The 17,056-nt window shown below is 45.4% G+C and overlaps 6 protein-coding genes across 6 annotated transcripts; 2 read left to right on the top strand and 4 right to left on the bottom strand.

The window, feature by feature from the left end:
* Positions 1–246: 246 nt before the first annotated feature.
* BGZ61DRAFT_549391 (uncharacterized protein) lies at positions 247–1,687 on the top strand (the record flags this gene model as incomplete). Its single annotated transcript, XM_046255431.1, has 2 exons — positions 247–642; positions 702–1,687. The coding sequence occupies 2 exons, from the start codon at positions 247–249 to the stop codon at positions 1,683–1,685; spliced, it is 1,380 nt and encodes a 459-aa protein (XP_046092989.1).
* A 906-nt stretch (positions 1,688–2,593) lies between these two features.
* Positions 2,594–3,587, bottom strand: BGZ61DRAFT_488170 (uncharacterized protein; the record flags this gene model as incomplete). Its single annotated transcript, XM_046250079.1, has 2 exons — positions 2,594–3,482; positions 3,532–3,587. The coding sequence occupies 2 exons, from the start codon at positions 3,585–3,587 to the stop codon at positions 2,594–2,596; spliced, it is 945 nt and encodes a 314-aa protein (XP_046092988.1).
* Positions 3,588–5,040: 1,453 nt separating this feature from the next.
* BGZ61DRAFT_376635 (uncharacterized protein) lies at positions 5,041–5,196 on the bottom strand (the record flags this gene model as incomplete). The annotated part of the gene is made up of 1 exon (XM_046242525.1): positions 5,041–5,196. A coding segment is annotated over one exon (156 nt), but the record flags the coding sequence as incomplete, so codon positions are not given.
* A 2,604-nt stretch (positions 5,197–7,800) lies between these two features.
* BGZ61DRAFT_58501 (14-3-3 domain-containing protein) lies at positions 7,801–8,416 on the top strand. Its single transcript, XM_046256383.1, has 2 exons — positions 7,801–7,871; positions 8,057–8,416. Exons 1-2 carry the CDS (start codon positions 7,813–7,815, stop codon positions 8,280–8,282), a joined length of 285 nt encoding a protein of 94 aa, XP_046092986.1. The 5' UTR covers positions 7,801–7,812; the 3' UTR covers positions 8,283–8,416.
* Positions 8,417–14,554: 6,138 nt separating this feature from the next.
* On the bottom strand, positions 14,555–15,726 carry BGZ61DRAFT_549385 (uncharacterized protein; the record flags this gene model as incomplete). Its single annotated transcript, XM_046255430.1, has 4 exons — positions 14,555–14,974; positions 15,072–15,153; positions 15,195–15,309; positions 15,615–15,726. The coding sequence occupies 4 exons, from the start codon at positions 15,724–15,726 to the stop codon at positions 14,813–14,815; spliced, it is 471 nt and encodes a 156-aa protein (XP_046092985.1). The 3' UTR covers positions 14,555–14,812.
* Positions 15,727–16,498: 772 nt separating this feature from the next.
* BGZ61DRAFT_376634 (uncharacterized protein) lies at positions 16,499–17,056 on the bottom strand (the record flags this gene model as incomplete). Its single annotated transcript, XM_046242524.1, has 1 exon — positions 16,499–17,056. A coding segment is annotated over one exon (558 nt), but the record flags the coding sequence as incomplete, so codon positions are not given.

The raw sequence follows: 17,056 nt of genomic DNA, 5'->3' as shown, positions 1-17,056 counted from the left end.
ACTAAATTCTAATTAGCTAGAGATTTAAGTGCTAAATTCCAAATAAGTTAATATAATAACTATAAAACTTAAAAGAGTAATTTTAACTAACTTAAATAGCTTTATATACAAGAATATCACAAGGTATAAAATAGAAGCCTTATAGCTTAGATCATTTCTAAAGCTTTAACAATATAGTTTTTAAGCCACCCAACTATTTCGGAGACAACTAGATGCAACTAGATTCAGTTCCAATCTCTTTTACAGATGGAACCCGTTAGCCTCGCTCTAGGTATCATCCCTCTCGTCGGCAGGTCCCTAAAGGTCTACAAATGCACCTCCTCGCGACTCAAAACATTCCGCCATTATTCAAGAGAGGTGGACCGTGTCCGGAAGAGTTTTGACCGCCAAAGGTATATCTTTCTCAATGAGGTCCATCTTGTTCTTCGCTTGGTCCTTGAGGATGAGTCATTGGCCCAGGACATGATTGACGATGGCGCGCACAAAAAGTGGAGGAGCTCTAGCTTGGAGGATTCCATGGCAGAACGCCTCGGGAACAATTCCCAATACTTAAAGAAAACCATTGAAGATATTGGAACAATTGTCAGCGATGTGGAAAAGGGCTTGGAGTGCTTTAGCGGCCTAGATAAAGAACGGCTCGAGGTGAGCTGCCCATCGGATTTCCACGGACTAGCGATGACTGACGAGAATCAACCACGCAGAATGAGCGGCTCAAAGACACAGTAAGACGCGTCAGAGATCGCATAACCATTGTATTCGATAAGTCCAAGTTTGAGAAATGGACCAGCGACCTCCGAGATTCCAACAGCGACCTGAAACTGTTCCGCGAACAGATAGGCGAGCTTTGCAAACCCATTACTCGGACCCGTCGGTGGAAGCATTATGGAACCGCGCGGCGGCTGCATAAATACACATTCGAAAACTACACCAACACTAGGATGGCCTCACAAGCACTGCACGAGGAATTGTGCACCGCCTGGTCGACGCCAGATTCTGCGCACTTTCGACACTCGGTCCGACTGTTCCTGGAGACAACATGCCGCGACGAGGTTCAGTTAGATCTCATCATCTCATGCCTCGAGCATAAAATGAAGCAGGCCCAGAGTCAGACAGCGTCTTATAATGCCAGACTAGCATCTAGCCTAGCCCTGGCGAATACGATGACTGTCCACGTCAAGTCAAAGGCGCTGGTGATATTGGGCCCTGGGTTTATCACGACATTGCTGGATTCCAACAATACGAGACAAAAGCGTCGACAAGTTGTAAGATTCGAAGACGACATTGACGAAGACTGCGAGATCCAGAAAATTGCGTCGTCAACTTCTCGGGAAGTTGCCCTTGACCTCCAGCGCACACAACATTTCTGTTCAGAACTTGTTCCCAAGATTGCTCACCAACGACCAGAGGCCCCCTCTAATGTCTCTTGCAAAAGGCGAAATTACACAGCTGAATGCCTCGGATACTTGGATACTTGGACGCGTGATGAGTATCGACATTCCTTTTTCCTATGCTGCGAAGGCGTCTGCAACCCTAGCCTCTGCAAGGGTGAAATCAAGCCCGAAGGGCTGACCCGAATGGATGAGATGCTGGCGCAACCTCGCAGCGATGAACTATCCATTCCCGAGCAGCTTCGCCTTGCACTGCACTTGGTATCGGCTATGCTGAGGTTCAACTCGACGTCATAGCTCGGAGAATGCTGGGAGCTGCAAGATTTGTACTTTTTCGAATAAGACTCTGACCTGGCGGCTTCGTTGAAGATGCTGCATATCAAAGCGGACTGGTCTAAAAGTCCTGCAGGAGAACTGATGGAGGTGGACTCTGCTGGCGACTCGAGGTTCTTTGAGGAGGCTAAGCTGATTCACAGGATATACAACGCCACAGCCTATAATCTGGGAGTGGCACTTTTGTCGATTGGACGCTGGGCGAAGGTTGACCCAAACGACGTGTTAAATGTTCGTCTGATAGCCTCTCAACCTTGTCCTCTAGGTCCCAAGTACCAAGAGATGACGCAAAAGGTTCTCGAGTGTGATTTTGGTTGTGGCAAGGATTTAAGCAAGACTCCATTGCAACATGCGATATATGAAGGGATTATGCTTGAGCTAGAATCCATGATATCGAGTCTTAGCATTAGGTAGAAGTCTGTTTGCGGATTGCCAGCTTTATGACAGCGTGGTGGGCTCCGCTCACTCTCGTCCGCGGCCGTTTGAGGAACTTGCGATATTCACGTATCAACGCCTACAGATAGCAGAAATTTGTTTTGGGTGCACGGAAATGCGTTGGCAGAAAAAATCCTTTTCCTTACTTTACTTGTTTTACACTCGTTACACTCGAGCAAGGGGTTTTTTTTTAAAATACCTAATATCCAATACCTTTTCCCTTAGACGTGTTCCATTCAGACTAACGGGTGTAAACGGGTCTTGGTATTCAATTTAAGGCTTCCTAGGCTAGCTATTGGCCCTATCGGTTTCCGACGCACGGTGTTATTCGCCACGACACGTTCTTAATCCACCCATTCAGACTGACATTGTAATCAAAGGAGGTCCCAGACATTTCTCCCGACTACTCATCCAATCTATTCCCGTGGGAATCACTTTCAAACTCGAGTATATCGAGCCTTGTAAGCGCCGATGAAGCGAGCCCTCTTGTTTGCAGGCGCTGCCACGCGCTCACATACTTCACCGCCATCGCCATTTCCGCAACGCAATGGGAGGAGGCAGCAGCCATCGTCGGCGAACTGCTCAAGGCCGTTGGCGCCTTCGCCAAGAGACACGCAATCAGGGCCATTGGGGAAGCCGCAGTTCTCGTCGTTGGTGGCGTCTGCGGCAGCGTCGGTTGCATTATCGTTGCCATTGGCATCTTCGTCAACGACTTCTTGGCCAGCTTCATCGACGGCATCGTTGGCGTTATTGGCACCACCGTTGGCGACATCATCAACGGCATCGTTGGCGTTATCGTCGACAACATCATTGGCGTTATCGTCGACAACATCATTGGCGTTATCGTCGACAACATCATTGGCGTTATCGTCGACATTGTTGGCACCATCGTTAACAGCGTCATCGACATTATTATTGGCACCATCGTTGACAATGTCATGAACGTTACCATTGGCGTTAGCCGCGTTACCATTGGCGACGTCGTCAGCAGTTTGGTTTGCACCGTCGTTGGCATTGGTGGCGTTATCATTAGCATTGTTGGCATTGCCATTAGCAGCGTTGTTGGCATTGTCGTTGCCATTGCCATTGGCGGCGTTGTTGGCAGCGTTGTTGGCATTATCATTGCCATTGCCATTGGCGGCGTTGTTGGCGGCGTTGTTGGCAGCGTTGTTGGCGGCATCTGCAGCGACTCTCTCACACCTCTCGCCGCCATCTCCATTTCCGCAGCGGATGGGCAAAAGGCAGCAGCCATCATCAGCGAACTGCTCTAGGCCATTTGCCCCTTCGCCAAGGGATACGCAATCGGGGCCATCAGGAAAGCCGCAGCTATGTATCGGTTAGTCAGTGTTGTCAGATGAGCATAAAGGAGTCTTACCCGTCCTGGGCCAGGGCGCTAGCAAAGAAAAGAGACAGAATAACAGAAGACTTCATTTTGGAATTATGAAGGAAAGAACGGGAATAAAAGTTCTGCCAGCAGATGTGAATTAGTGGTGAAAAAAGAAAGAATAAAAAGAAAGGCCTGAAGCTCGTAGAATTGCGGGATGATGGACAGAGTAGTTCTTTGGACTGCCGACAACCAGATCTTTAATACTCTTTCCAATTCCTCGAGAATGTTCAAAATAAGCTTAGATGGATGCTTGAGCGCAGCTGAGGAACCCCTGGTGTCGCATCCAGCCACTCTTGTCTCAGGCTGGTTTCCAAGCCTGTCACCCACAGTCCCACACACAATGTCACGTCGGAGGTTCCAGACGCTGGAAGACTTTTCTCTAACGAACTTTTATTCAAGCATACGTTTTGGGTGCTGTTAAATGTGACATCCTGTCACGTCGAAACCCTAGATCGGCGGCTAGCCTTGTCAGAGGTTATTTAGCCAAGCAACTAGTGTCGCTCTCGTCCGGTCTATCGCTCGAATTAGTATGTCTTCCAGTGCCCCGAATCATCTAGCTCTCTTAGCATGTCAAACACCGCTGATCATTGTTGCTTATTATGTCGGTGGGGAAGTTACAGAGCGGCTGACGATGATACTTGCTGATGTAGCAAAGTTCTTTAGGCAAAGTGCGGCGAAACAAGACATTCTCCGGAGACAGGGGGCAAGTGTTATTTGAAAACGTAATGGAAATTGATGAAGCATACGAGTCGAGCAATGAGAGGAAGTCTGGGAGAGAAATTGGCAGAGATTCTACAAGCTGATACGCCTGACATGCATTTACCCAGCAAATATGCGCACTCCTGTGCAATGAATTATCTCACTTTCCAGGGTCCTAGAGGGGTCTCGTAATTTCACTTCAGCTCAACCCCCCGTTCGTCCCTCACTCTTCTCCAGTTCAATGGGCCGTCGCTCACCAAAGACTTGTGTGGCATCAGAATTGACAAGTTGCGAAGAGGGTGGTTAGGGACTTGGCATCGGGACTCTAGGGTAGGGTGACCAACATCCAACACAAGGAGTGCATTTGTAGCGTAACAAACTCCTCTGAGATTGAAATTGTAGAGAGAATGAATGGAAACGGATGGGATGTGTTGTTGCCCTTTTTGAACCTGAGAATAATGGTAGTGTAGCAAACTACGGGGTAATCATCGTAATGAATATTAATGGAGGCATCATTGGCAGCAGCAGCAACACAAGACTAGCGCACAACGTTTGCGCACCTTGCCAGGGGCGGTATCCCATCGCGAAGGCGAGGAGCGCCTTTACCTGCGGCCTAACAGGAATGACCTATACTGCTGCTCAGGCTATCCAATATGACGGATACCTCGCTCGTGCAGTGGCTAGATGCCTGGGCTTCTTGCTTTCTAGTTACAATCGAGTCCGGTAACCCCCCTACTCCCACAAATATCATCCAACACGTTTAGGGGCGGAGTCGCCGAGGCGGCACGATTTCTTCGTCTACAACTTTACAAATGTATGCTTAGTCTTCTTCATACCACTTACAAGAGCCCTCGAAAAGTCCTTACCTTGTACTACTCCTGCGTTCCACACTTTAGCATATCGCAGGCTCTCCGCTACCGCATAATCCCGTCTGTAGTTAAGTAGCTCCTTAGTTTTTTATACTGCAATAAAGCCCTTCTCTATAAGTATTAATGCAATAGCTATTATAGCTTGTATTACTTTAGCCTTACTCTTATATATTTAGCTTATAAACTCTATTATAAGAGCCTTCTAAGCTAAAAAGTCTTATATAGTAAGATATATATCTTTAACTTAAGATATTAATTTAATAATCTTAGAGAGATAAATAAATATATTTATATTAGCTGCTAAGCTAATATTAACTTTTTTAATAGAGAAATAAATATTAGATATATAGATATAGATATTAGTATAGCAGGCAATATTAATAGCAAGCTTAATAGAGATATTATAAAGTATATATAATATAATTTATAAGTAAGTAAGCTACTTAAGTAAGTAAGCTACCTTTAAATTCTATATAAAATACCATTTTTAACCCCCTTATAAAAACTATTAGAATCTAATTAAACTTAACTAAAAGTTACTTATATATTTACTGTAATATAATAATAGAATATTATTTTTCTGAGATTTTATATAATTATTTTTAAGAAGTTATTTTAAAATTTTAATATAAGATATTCTTATAAATAGAAACTTAAAATATCTCTATAAATAAAATTATATAAAATCTTAGAAAAATATTAAGCTATTATTATATTAAAGTAAAATATATAAGTAATATATTATTAATTTTTATTAGAAACTTATAGTTTTTATAAGGGGGTTAAAAATGGTATTTTATATAGAATTTAAAGGTAGCTTACTTATTTAGGTAGCTTACTTACTTATAAATTATATTATAACTACTAAATATTATAAAATCTATTAGTATTATATCTACTGCTAATAAAATATAATTTATACTTTTTATATTTTTCTGCTGTATTTATATAATCCTGAAATTTTTTAATAAAGCTCCTTAGTTTCTTTGCTTTTTTTACTATATCTATTAGCTTATAATTAAGTTACTCTGCGCTGCGTATTTAACGTTCAGTCCCGCCGAAAACGCCCCATTGAAGATAATAACAAAGATAATAACAATAACAATAACCATAATAACACTAATAGTAAATGTTGAAGGAAGTCCACGGCCGCCTACGGCGGCTGTGGCCTCAGGCAGCCGGGACCTCATACAGGCTCCAATTCCCTCGCCTAGCTAGCTAGTGATAATCAACAAGGCACACATCGTTGACCTCTTAACAGCTTTCAACCCTGACTCGACCTTGGTCAATCGGACGCGGTGGGCCAACAGCGGCAAGAGACTGACGACGAGGGTGGAGAAGAGATCCTTGAAGTCCTATCGTACAACCAAAGTCAGCCAATGCTCTGGCGAAAGGGGTTCGGGAGGCGGCGTTTCAAAAGGGGGGTTGTCGCATGCCTCGCGCGGAACGCCGCACATTGGCGCACCAAAAACGGTTAGGTAGGTGAAAGTGGTAGAACTATCGCACATACGGTCGTGAACGGCCGGTCGTCATCCGTCGTGCGCAGCAAGCGCGAGGATGTTTGGTGCATCTTGTTTGCCGTGACGGGAGACTTGATGGGAGGTGGTTGGTTGCGATTTGTGGCCGTGTGGATATGCCATACTCCCCATCAGGCAAGACAGCGATAATGATGTTGTGTTTTTTTATTTTTCCCAGTGTATAATTATTATTATTATACTAGGCGATATATATTCTGGTCTTTTGTATTCCTCGTTGAGAAAAATTTATATAATAATATATTCCGTTCTTATAGTATATATCTAACTGACTGTATAGTTATTAGGTTAAGATATATTTGCTTGTAGGATAATCTAGAGGTAAGGTAAGTTATAAAGAATAATTAGTATTTAGTTATTAACGCTTCTTAGAAAGATTATTTGCCTCTACTTGGATAAATTGGATTCGCCTGCAGATTGATATAATTACTAAGTATAATAACTAACTTAATAGTATAACTTATCCCCTCTAATTATAGAAATTTAGTAGAATTTTAAAATTTATATTAAAGTTTAATTAATAGAATATATAATATCTTAAAAAGAATAATAATTATAAAAAAAGCTAGAATATTATAACTATTACTTAAATAAAAATCAGTTCAGCAGCATTAGATAGTATTAAGCAGAAGCAAGTCAGTAAGAAATCTGGTTAGTTATCTGCTGAGGCCACCCCCCTCGACTGCATGCACTTGCTCGCAGTTGAATGAGCACCTCTGGCCCAATAATATCATTCTTATGCTGGTACGGCAGGGCGGCATCACACGCTCTTCACCAATCATACGTTATTGTTGTGTCCAGTCCGCCGTCCACAGCAACGCCTCGTCTCTTCAAGGGACCTGCTTATGGGCAAATTCTCCAAGGCAGCAGAGTCGAGTCGAGTTCGTGCTTCCCCGTCGCCGACGTGTTCGGGCTGACAAACGTGTCAATAGAGTTCTCCGTTCTCCATCCCAGCCAGTCGAGTACGAGAGCAGCATGGCGCCGACGCGTTAGGTGATGGTCTTCGTTGAATTGAGCGAGGAGTTTGCGCCCATCGACTGCCCGGATTTAAATTCGGCCGCTAACCGGGCCAAGGTGGGGATGAACCTGGTGTACAAATTGGTCCCACTCTTCCTATCTCCCATCGCTTGCGTCATTGCCCCCTTATTGCAGCAGCCTCTCTGGTGATGCCGTGTCCAGATTGCTATTACAAGTATCTCCGAAGTCGGAATGACAACCGAGGCAAGTCTCTTCTCACAGAGCCCCCTATTCACCGTCATAACCACATCCTTACTACAATTTCCTACCTTGTTTGGGTCGCTTTTCCATCACTATTGGCTGGTTTTGGCTAACTTGATCGCTCCGCTTTAGCGCGAGAAGTTCGTCCACAAGCCCAACCAGAATCACAGAATGCTGATTTCGGGGCTGCAGGCAGGCCTTTCTTGCTCGCCTCTGCGAGCAAGCTGGGCGTTACGATGATACGGTCACCCACGTGAATGAAGTCGCGAAGGCCGGCGGTGAGTTCAGTTCCGAAGAGCAGAAGCTCCTCAGCACTGCATATAGGAACGTGGTAGGCAGCCGCCGTGCCAGCTTGCAGATCATCTCCTCCAGCGAGGAATCGGAGTCAAGCAGCGAGAAGTATGCGACTGCTATCTAGGAATACTGCTATAAGATTCTAAGCAAGCTTAAGAAGTTCTATAAGGATATTTTAAAGCTGCTTAACAAGAGATTAATCTATAATACTACTATAGGTATATTTAAGATATTCTACTATAAGATATATACTTATTTTAACTGCCTTTTAGATATAGATTTACTTATTATACTATAGAAAAGGTAACTATAGTTATTATCTAGTGGAATTTAAGTTAGATAAGAAGTATAATACTACTATTATTTCTACCTAAGAGGCCTATAAGATAGCTTTTAAGTATATAATCTAATTTAATTAATACTATTAGAGATACTTATATATTCCTCTTTAAACTGCTACTGATATTACCCAGGTCGAGCTTATTACTACCTATCTTTTATGCCTAGATATAGCTCTAACTTCTCTATCTTCTACTATAAAATCCAGAACTTACTTAATTATACTTACAATCTAGCCTAGCAGGCTATCGATAATACTATAGCTGAGCTCTGCTTCTTGTCCGAAGAATCCTTTTACGACTCCACACTTGTCATACAGCTTCTCCGTGACAATCTACTTAATTGGACGTTTTTGGATATAGACGAGCTGGAGACTCACCTTGCGACTCCGAAGATGGCTGAGGAGGCCTAGGCTATGGGCGCCCGAATTTGTGACTAGGAGGAAATGTGGTTAGGACGTACGGACTAGGAAAATATGTGGTCAGGATCTCTGTGCTGGGTACCGGATGGTCCAGACGGAGTGTGTCACGGATCCCAACACAAGATCGTCGTCTGCATATGCAAGTCGCAAACAGATGGCTGGAGTGAAGCACCAGACCCCAACCTTTCAACCGCAATCGAGTCGTTGCAGCCGCGGGCAGCTCGGCTCGTCGCAAACCCCAGAGTCGCAACCCGCTCACCAGCAAGGCGTCGTTGTGGTCCAAGCTGGACGACGAGGAAGGCACGCCGACCGACGGGTCCCGGGACCAAGGCAGCGAAATCGAGCTCGTGAACCAGCAAGGGCCTGATTTGGTAAAACAACCGTATCACACAGAAGCGGAGATTAGTGTTAGCAGTCAGCCCCAGCATGGCCGTACCCCTAGCGATCACATCACGGTCGTAACTAAGGTGGATGTGACCACGAAGTAAATGTGGAATGTCCTTCACTAGCATGGGCGTATGGGCGACGAAAAAAAAAATAAAAAATTTGACGACTGCTTGGATGATTGGCCATGTAATAATATCAACTGGACTCCAAATTAGTTTAATTTAACGAGACGAGAAGAGAGGGGAGTGTGAGGTTCGCTCACTGTAAAGTTAATATACCAACGATATCTCTTTATCTCTTGGCTCTCGCACATCTCTTGGCTCCCGCTTGAACCGCGAGCTCTTGCTAGGGCAAAGACAAGTACTCGCTTAACTTAAAACGGGCATGGCGCGGCCTGGAGAATTTCCATTTACCGTAACACGAAATGTTGTGGCATCGTGCTCTGGCGATAATACGGTTCGGATCTGGAGCGTGGAGACGGGCGAGTGCGAACATATCCTAAAGGCCATAGTAAAGGGGTCTCATCGGCGGGCTTTTCACACGACTCGAAGGTTGTGGCATCGGCCACCGATGACTCGACAGTACGGATCTGGAGCGTGGAAACGGGCGAGTGCGAGCATGTGGTTGACATAGGTCTTACGCAAGCGCTCTATTTCACAGCCGACGATACTGGTCTCGTCACAGATGCTAGGGTAATCTCTCTCACCGATGAGTCAATAACCTCTGCAAAGCCCCCCATCCGACCAAGCTCTCCATCTGACCTAGACCTCGGCATCAATGGCAACAATTCTTGGTTTTGTTTAGTGACAAGGAATTGTTTTGGCTACCGGCTAAGTGTCGTCGTGGCAAACTTGCTATTTCAGGGAATAGTGTCGTCATTGGTTGCAAATCAGGAAGAGTGGTAGTCTTGTCATTCTCTTCTAGTGAGCTCAGGTGGTTGGCGAAGTGAGAAGCAAGGGATTGATGGTTTTAAATTCAATACAGTGCAGCCGACTTGGCCTTGAAGTTGAAGATGTGCAGCCATCGCTCACAATGCGTAAGTTCTAGTTAACCGTTTGGTTGACAAGTGCCAATCGTTCAAGTTCGATCAATGCAGCATCGAATCAAGGGTCTTTGTGAATACGAGTAAGCTGAGGCGAATCAAGGGCCAGTCAGTCTTGAACCCAGGCGAGCTTGATCTTTCGGCTGGTTTCAACAGCAAAAAGGACCAAGACTATCAACTCCAGGACGATCCATGCCATCATGAAGCATCTCAATTATAGCTTCCGCGACCAGGAGGCATTGAACTTGACGGATATAAAAAGACAGATACAAAATATAGAAAGGACAGACAGCAGGTAGACGTCAGTTATCTGATGGTGAGAGAGACTAGGACGAGAGATGAAGCCGCTTAAGATTTAAGTCCATGGACCCGCATGGCATGATTCTGAAAGTGCATCTTGTGGTCTAGCGATAGCTTGCAAACCTTGCAATAGATCTCACTGCCGTCCCGCAGATTGGATAGGTGCCTGCGCCGGAAGTGCTTAGATAACTGATCTTTTTCTTGCGGTCAAAGATGCTTGGCGGTAAAAGTCGTTGATTCCATCGCAGTCACGATCACTACGCTCCGAAAGGCTGCGGAGAAAATATGAGACTATGGACGACATAGACCCCCCGCCGGCTGTTCATGCAGCGGGCCAACGGCCTGGCCTCGTTCGGCACACTCTCGAGATTGTCAAAAGTCAAATGAAAGGCATCCCCGTCGCCGGAAATGTTGACGACGCGATGCGCTCGCTTAAGGATTGCCGACAAGAAGGTTAAGATCTTGCAGGATATGTTCGAGCAAATCGCTCTTCAATTGCAGACGTCGAGGCGGGCTCGCTACCTTGCCGCTGTGCGACAGCAAGGGATGGAAAGTGAGGCGGAGATCTTGATGGTGCGGATAATGGAAGCGACACTCGTCGTAGCTAGGACGGCGCTGTCAAGGATGCGACCAAAGCGCGGCTAAGGAATTGCGGGACCCTCTGAAGCCCTTAGGACCCTAAACCCTTAGGACCCTAAAGATCAATTCCGAGACGGCGCTACGCCGTGGCTCGCGGTCGTGCAACCTTGATCCACGCACCTCCGCCCGGCCATCGACGTCATCGGCCGGCCTACGCTCCGTCATAGTTCCGTTACGGAATCCTTCCAATTGGCATTGTTTGCCCACTGGATTGCAGGCCGACCGTCATCGTCCCCTGAATACATGGCCCCGGGCGCCGCCCGTTATTAGAAAACAGGGCCCAGCGCCGGGGCGTTGTTTTTTCTTAAAGGGGCGGCGCACCGTCTAGGAGAAGGAGTGGGATAGATGGATTGCCTAACGTTTTGAAGCATTGGCATATGAGGCTGCTGGTTCGCCATTGCATGGTTCACAAACCAAGATAATAAGATATAACCCAGAAACTATCCAATTGCCAAGAATTGACACAGCGCAGGCTTTTGCGCGCTGTCCGTCATACGTACGTATTCAAGACGCGCCCACCGTCCAAAGCTGAGGCCGTCACGGCGCCCGGATATATCCTCACCATAACATTAGAAACTAGTAGTACAATCGCCCCCTCTCCCTCATCTGCCTCCTCTCTCCTGTGTTCTTGCCCGTCTTTCATCTCCTTCTGCCAATGATATAACAATGCATGTTGCCTTCTGCGTGCCGATAACTTGGGGGTCCTCGAATCTCAGAAAGCGATCGCTTCGAAACGTAGATATCAGGGAAAAATAAAAAGACAACTGACTCCCCAAACGCCGAATGCGAAGGGTATCGATAGGTGATTAAATCCAGTAGGGTGTCCGAAGATCCCGTTGCTAAACCGCGATCCGTCGTGACACCAACGTTTGTGATGATGAGCGAGTGCTGTACTTGGGCATGTGTTCGTAAAGCATAATAAATTTGATGACTCCGGCGACTTTGAATATAATCGTTTCGCATGAGCAATTAGTCAGAGTGGTAGTCCTCAGACCCAGCTTCCAAATGGGCTTTGCTACAGTGAACCTTCCTATATTATTAAAGGTTGGAGATAATTAAAAAATATTAGCTATAGATCTTAATCTTATAAGAAAAGGCTAGTAGAACTTTAGTAGGAATTCTCAGCTATATTATATAAAATATTATATTAGAGATATAGGTATATATACTTCTTGCCAGTATAGCTATATATATAAATTTATAGGAAATTTAATTAAGTAAATTTCTTATTATATAGCTTATACTTATATTTTTTTTAGATTCTAGAGGAGATTTTAAAATTAAACTATTTTATTATTAACTAAAAAACTGGGTAGATCTAGAAAGCTATTAATTTTTAGAATTAAGAGAGAATTTATAAGTTAATAAATTTAATATCTAAATTAGTAGTTAAATAATTAAAAATTAAATTACTATAGTAAAAGTTAAAATTACTAGTAAAAAAACAAAAAAAAACTAGTAGAATATATAAAAGAAAAACTATATAAATTTATAGAAGATTTATTAATTTAAATATTATAGATATTTCTAAATATTTCTTAGCTTATAGCTAGTATATTATAGCTTATATTAAGAATATTTATAAAGCTTTTTTAATTATTATATAAAAAACTATTAAATTAAGTATTAGCTATCTAGCTTTTAAAATAAAATTTAATTCTATAAAATTCTTAAATAACTCTTAATAAATACTAAATAGTATAAACTACTAAAAAAACTATCTAATATAATTTATATTAAAAATAAATCTAAAATATAATAGCTAAATAAAAATAGAAATATAATTTATAGTCTTATAAAAGGTAATAAAAGTAGATATAAAATAGATATTAACTAGAGAAGCTGATATTATATATATTATATTTCTATATACAGCTAATATAATTTATATATAGCTAATACTGAGAAGATCTTAGAATATATTAAGTAAGTCCTATACTTATAGATACTAGCTATTAAAGGAGAAGGGCTGAGGCTACCAGCGGAGGTATTAGCAACAGGCATTGAGCCGTATAATATACTAGACGAGGCACTGCTGGTGCTGGCGCGGCTGCTATTCGGCGGCTTGCCAGCTATCATATTGGGGTTGAGAGCCTGATGGTTGCCGACGAAGAGACCGCCACCCGGCGGGGCGGGTTGAGGCGGTGACGATGTCGAGGATCGGTCACACAGATCCAAGATAAGATGATCGATTTGGTTGGGAGAAATATGGAGAGTTTTGTCGGGGCAAAGGTGGGATTAGCGAAGTCTTAAGTGTATGGGTGTGAATTGACGTGCGTCAATCCGCCTTCTAAAGCGGGCTGGGCAGCGGGAGAGCAGTGGAGTTCCCTGTCCCTCTGGGAAGAAAAGGTATGACGACTCTGGGTTAAGTGTTCGCAGGCCGATGCCCTTTTGCAATAGCTGAGGTGACAGGGTCGGTGCGATGAAGTGGGGTCGTAGGACCAAGTAGTGGACCAGGGGGTTGTTGGCTGTATCAGATAATGGCTGCTTAAATCAATTTTGACAGCCCACGGCACCCAGATAGTATCTGCGATACTAAGACGGTGCAAAGGTTATTAAGGTCTGCAGAGGCTTCAGTCAGAATATCCTATATAGATACACTAGGATATATTAACCTCTATAATCGGTTTGAGGTGGTATGGGTAAATAAGAATAGTCCTATCTAGTTTTCTAATTAGGATTAGAAATATATATAAAATTCAAATTAATAGTTTAAAACGGATAACAAGGTAACAGCTTATATATATCTCCCTTAAGAGGACGAACGCCAAATGATGTCGATGCTGAGTAAACTCTGTGGATTCTGTGAATTGAAAAGGGGGGTGGAAGATAGTGGCGGGGTTACGGGACCAGGGAGGGGGTGAGCCATCCGCAACGGACTGAGATAGAGGATGGAGCAGGGTGGTGGGTAAGGCTACGTACGGGCCGTCTATCGCAGGTTATGGGGGGGTCGGGGAAGATCCCACGTCAACAAGCAAAGCCTGAGCTAAGACGTACCGGATACCTTCTGGACGACCCAAAACATCTTGAGGCATCAAGCCGCCAGCAGCCCTGTCGCGGGAGGGTGTCGACCCATCAGAGCCCTGACGTATGGAAAGGCACGTTAAGAGGCGGCGCTGGGGTGTGTCGTTTAGGTGTGGGACTGTGGGACCCCCGTAAGAAACACAGGGATCGCCAGATGGTGAAGGGAATTGAAACAACGCTGCCCGCGAGGTAAGGCGTGAGCTGGGGGCACAGGGCGCTGGAAGCTGAAGGCCTCCAGCGCTCTGCCCACTGTGTCTTTAACAAATTAGCCGCGACTGAAAAGAACAGCGCTGCCCACAGTGCCATAAGGGACCTTCCAAGCCTTAGGTAGGGGCTTGTAATCAGAAACGCGGGTCGGGCTTCTCCATTCCAGAGGGTTGGCTAGGCCCTCTGGGACCTAGGTTGGCTAGGCCTGTACGGTACCCCTTGGCTCTTCCCAGGGACAGGTTACTTTCGTATCTGTCAAGAGGTCAAAGATATGTGTCTTGATTATTATCCCTAGCTAGCTAGGCGAGGGAATTGGAGCCTGTATGAGGTCCCGGCTGCCTGAGGCCACAGCCGCCGTAGGCGGCCGTGGGCTTCCTTCAACAGTATCCGGCCACAGTCTGCTGACCATCGTGGCAGCCTCCGACCATTCTTGCCAAGTTCCATCGGAACTGGCTCGCTGTTAGTGATTTTTAAAACTAACTGTCAGTGCAAATATACCTAATCTTAATTACATCTAGAGAAAACTGATGGGATCGTAGGAGGACCCCGCACACCGCCAAGTCGTAGGGCTTCCGGTCCGTCTTACAAGAACCATCCTCAATATCGAAGATTTCAAGGCCGCTACGGTAGTTCTTGCTATTAACGCACATTCCTTCGTCACATGTGGGATAACTTACTCGTTCCTGCCATTGAGCTGAATACTTTTGCTCACGTCGACGATCGGAGGCGATTCATTATCATGGTCGTTTTCGATATTACTGGCTTCGTCGACAATTCTGCGACTCTCCTTAACTAAATTCGGTATAGTAACGGCGCCACCTCATTTTGCTCAAAGTGATTATGTCCTACCAGGACACCCTAGCCATATTTAGACTAATCCGTCGTAGCATCTCCTAGAAAGTAAGGTGTAGCACCGTGGTCTTCGATACATCGCGGGAATGTGATGGGCAGCTTGCCGGAGAAGTCACGTTACAGGTGGACCTCGGCGAGGGCGCCGTTCTCCTGACCGCCATACCAGGCATGTATGGCAGGGTTCACATCATCTACCCAAGGCATAGCCACCGCACATGCCATCGCTGCTCTCGACTGCTACGTACCTGCATCAATCCCACAACCAGCACTACGGCAAAGTCCGCACCTGCGGAAGTCTGCACCGCTCTTCTCCAATACCGTCGACACGCGGTGATGCGCCCATGCGTCTCGGCACATGTGCTCGGTCCGCTCTTGGTGTGACCTAGTCAATCCCCTGAATGTAATATCTCTGCCGTGTGCAAGATTCCGCTATTCCAGCACAATCCCATCATACCTTATAGCCAAGTAACTTCGAACTTATTTTTCATATGGGTGGCCTGCGAATGTAACGAAGCCTGACATGGCGATGACGCTTCCCAGTCATCCTCGCCCATGACGCGTGGATTGAACGCTGAAGAAATTAGGTGTACACCATTCGGCTCGTCACACTTGTCACAAACTCACTTCCCTGCAGCTTGCATGTGATAAAAGGCTGCTCACGGAGACAGCCGTCTCCACGAGCATAACGGGGTCCCATCCACCAGCAGCAGGCCCAGGCTGTGTGACGCTTATTCTCCCTGGGGATCCAGACAATGGAATAGCACGACTTTTATAAGAAATTGTCCCTTAGCATTATATTGACACAATCTGCCCTCAATCGGGATATACATATATGCCGTTATTCAAAACAATGACGTATGTGACAGCAGAGCTTTGCCCTTCAGAATTGAGCGACTCAAACATTGGACAAGTGGAGCTTCCCAAAGGGCTCAGGGCGGCGTACTGTAGCGATATCAACTATCGTCAATTTTATCTACAAAAGAAGGTCGCCAGTTTCCACAGAAGCTACCTAAGTCCAACTACAACGACTTTCAGGTAAATATCCATTGGTGCCGTTAGAATTAGCACCTACCAAGAGGCTTGGTCATCCTGATTGGAGGCTTGAACCATGGCAGCTCAGCCACCCGACTTAACACGTCGGCACATCGCCAAGCCCCAGCTCGACAGCAGACAACAACAACTCCATAAAACCAGCACTAGTTGCTTTGAGGTTTGAGTTGTACTGAGAGACTGAGGGATAGAACGGACAAGACGCCGCACTATTTCCAAACCCATACTCCACCGTGTACGCATGAACAAGATTCTTACTAGGGTCCGCAAAGTGTCGCGAGTAGGCATAATCATCACTAGCTCCCGATGTGGGATACACGGCAGCTGCCTGCAAAGCCGTGTAGGCGCGACTGCCGCCCGCGGTCATGGCAGAGGCCATACGCTGGGCCGTGGCGATATTGGCATTGAGATCCGCTGTCGACGTGTACTCGCCGTAGCCTCTGCCGCAGCCCGGTATATCGGAAAGGAGACCGCGAATACTGCTATAAGAGTCGTTGAGAAAGTTCATGTACGGCCACTTAGACTGGTTCTCGTCACTGCCCCAGCTATAAAGTACGTCGCCACCGTCTGAGTGTAGGTCAATAAACCAGCGGATCTTGGAGTATGTATCAAACACCCATTTGATATTCTTAGTCTC

This window comes from Ilyonectria robusta (genome assembly GCF_021365365.1).
Source record: "Ilyonectria robusta strain PMI_751 chromosome Unknown BGZ61scaffold_145, whole genome shotgun sequence".
Taxonomy (NCBI): domain Eukaryota; kingdom Fungi; phylum Ascomycota; class Sordariomycetes; order Hypocreales; family Nectriaceae; genus Ilyonectria; species Ilyonectria robusta.
The sequence above is the reverse complement of the archived record's forward strand: the minus strand, read 5'-3'. Positions and strand labels throughout refer to the sequence as shown.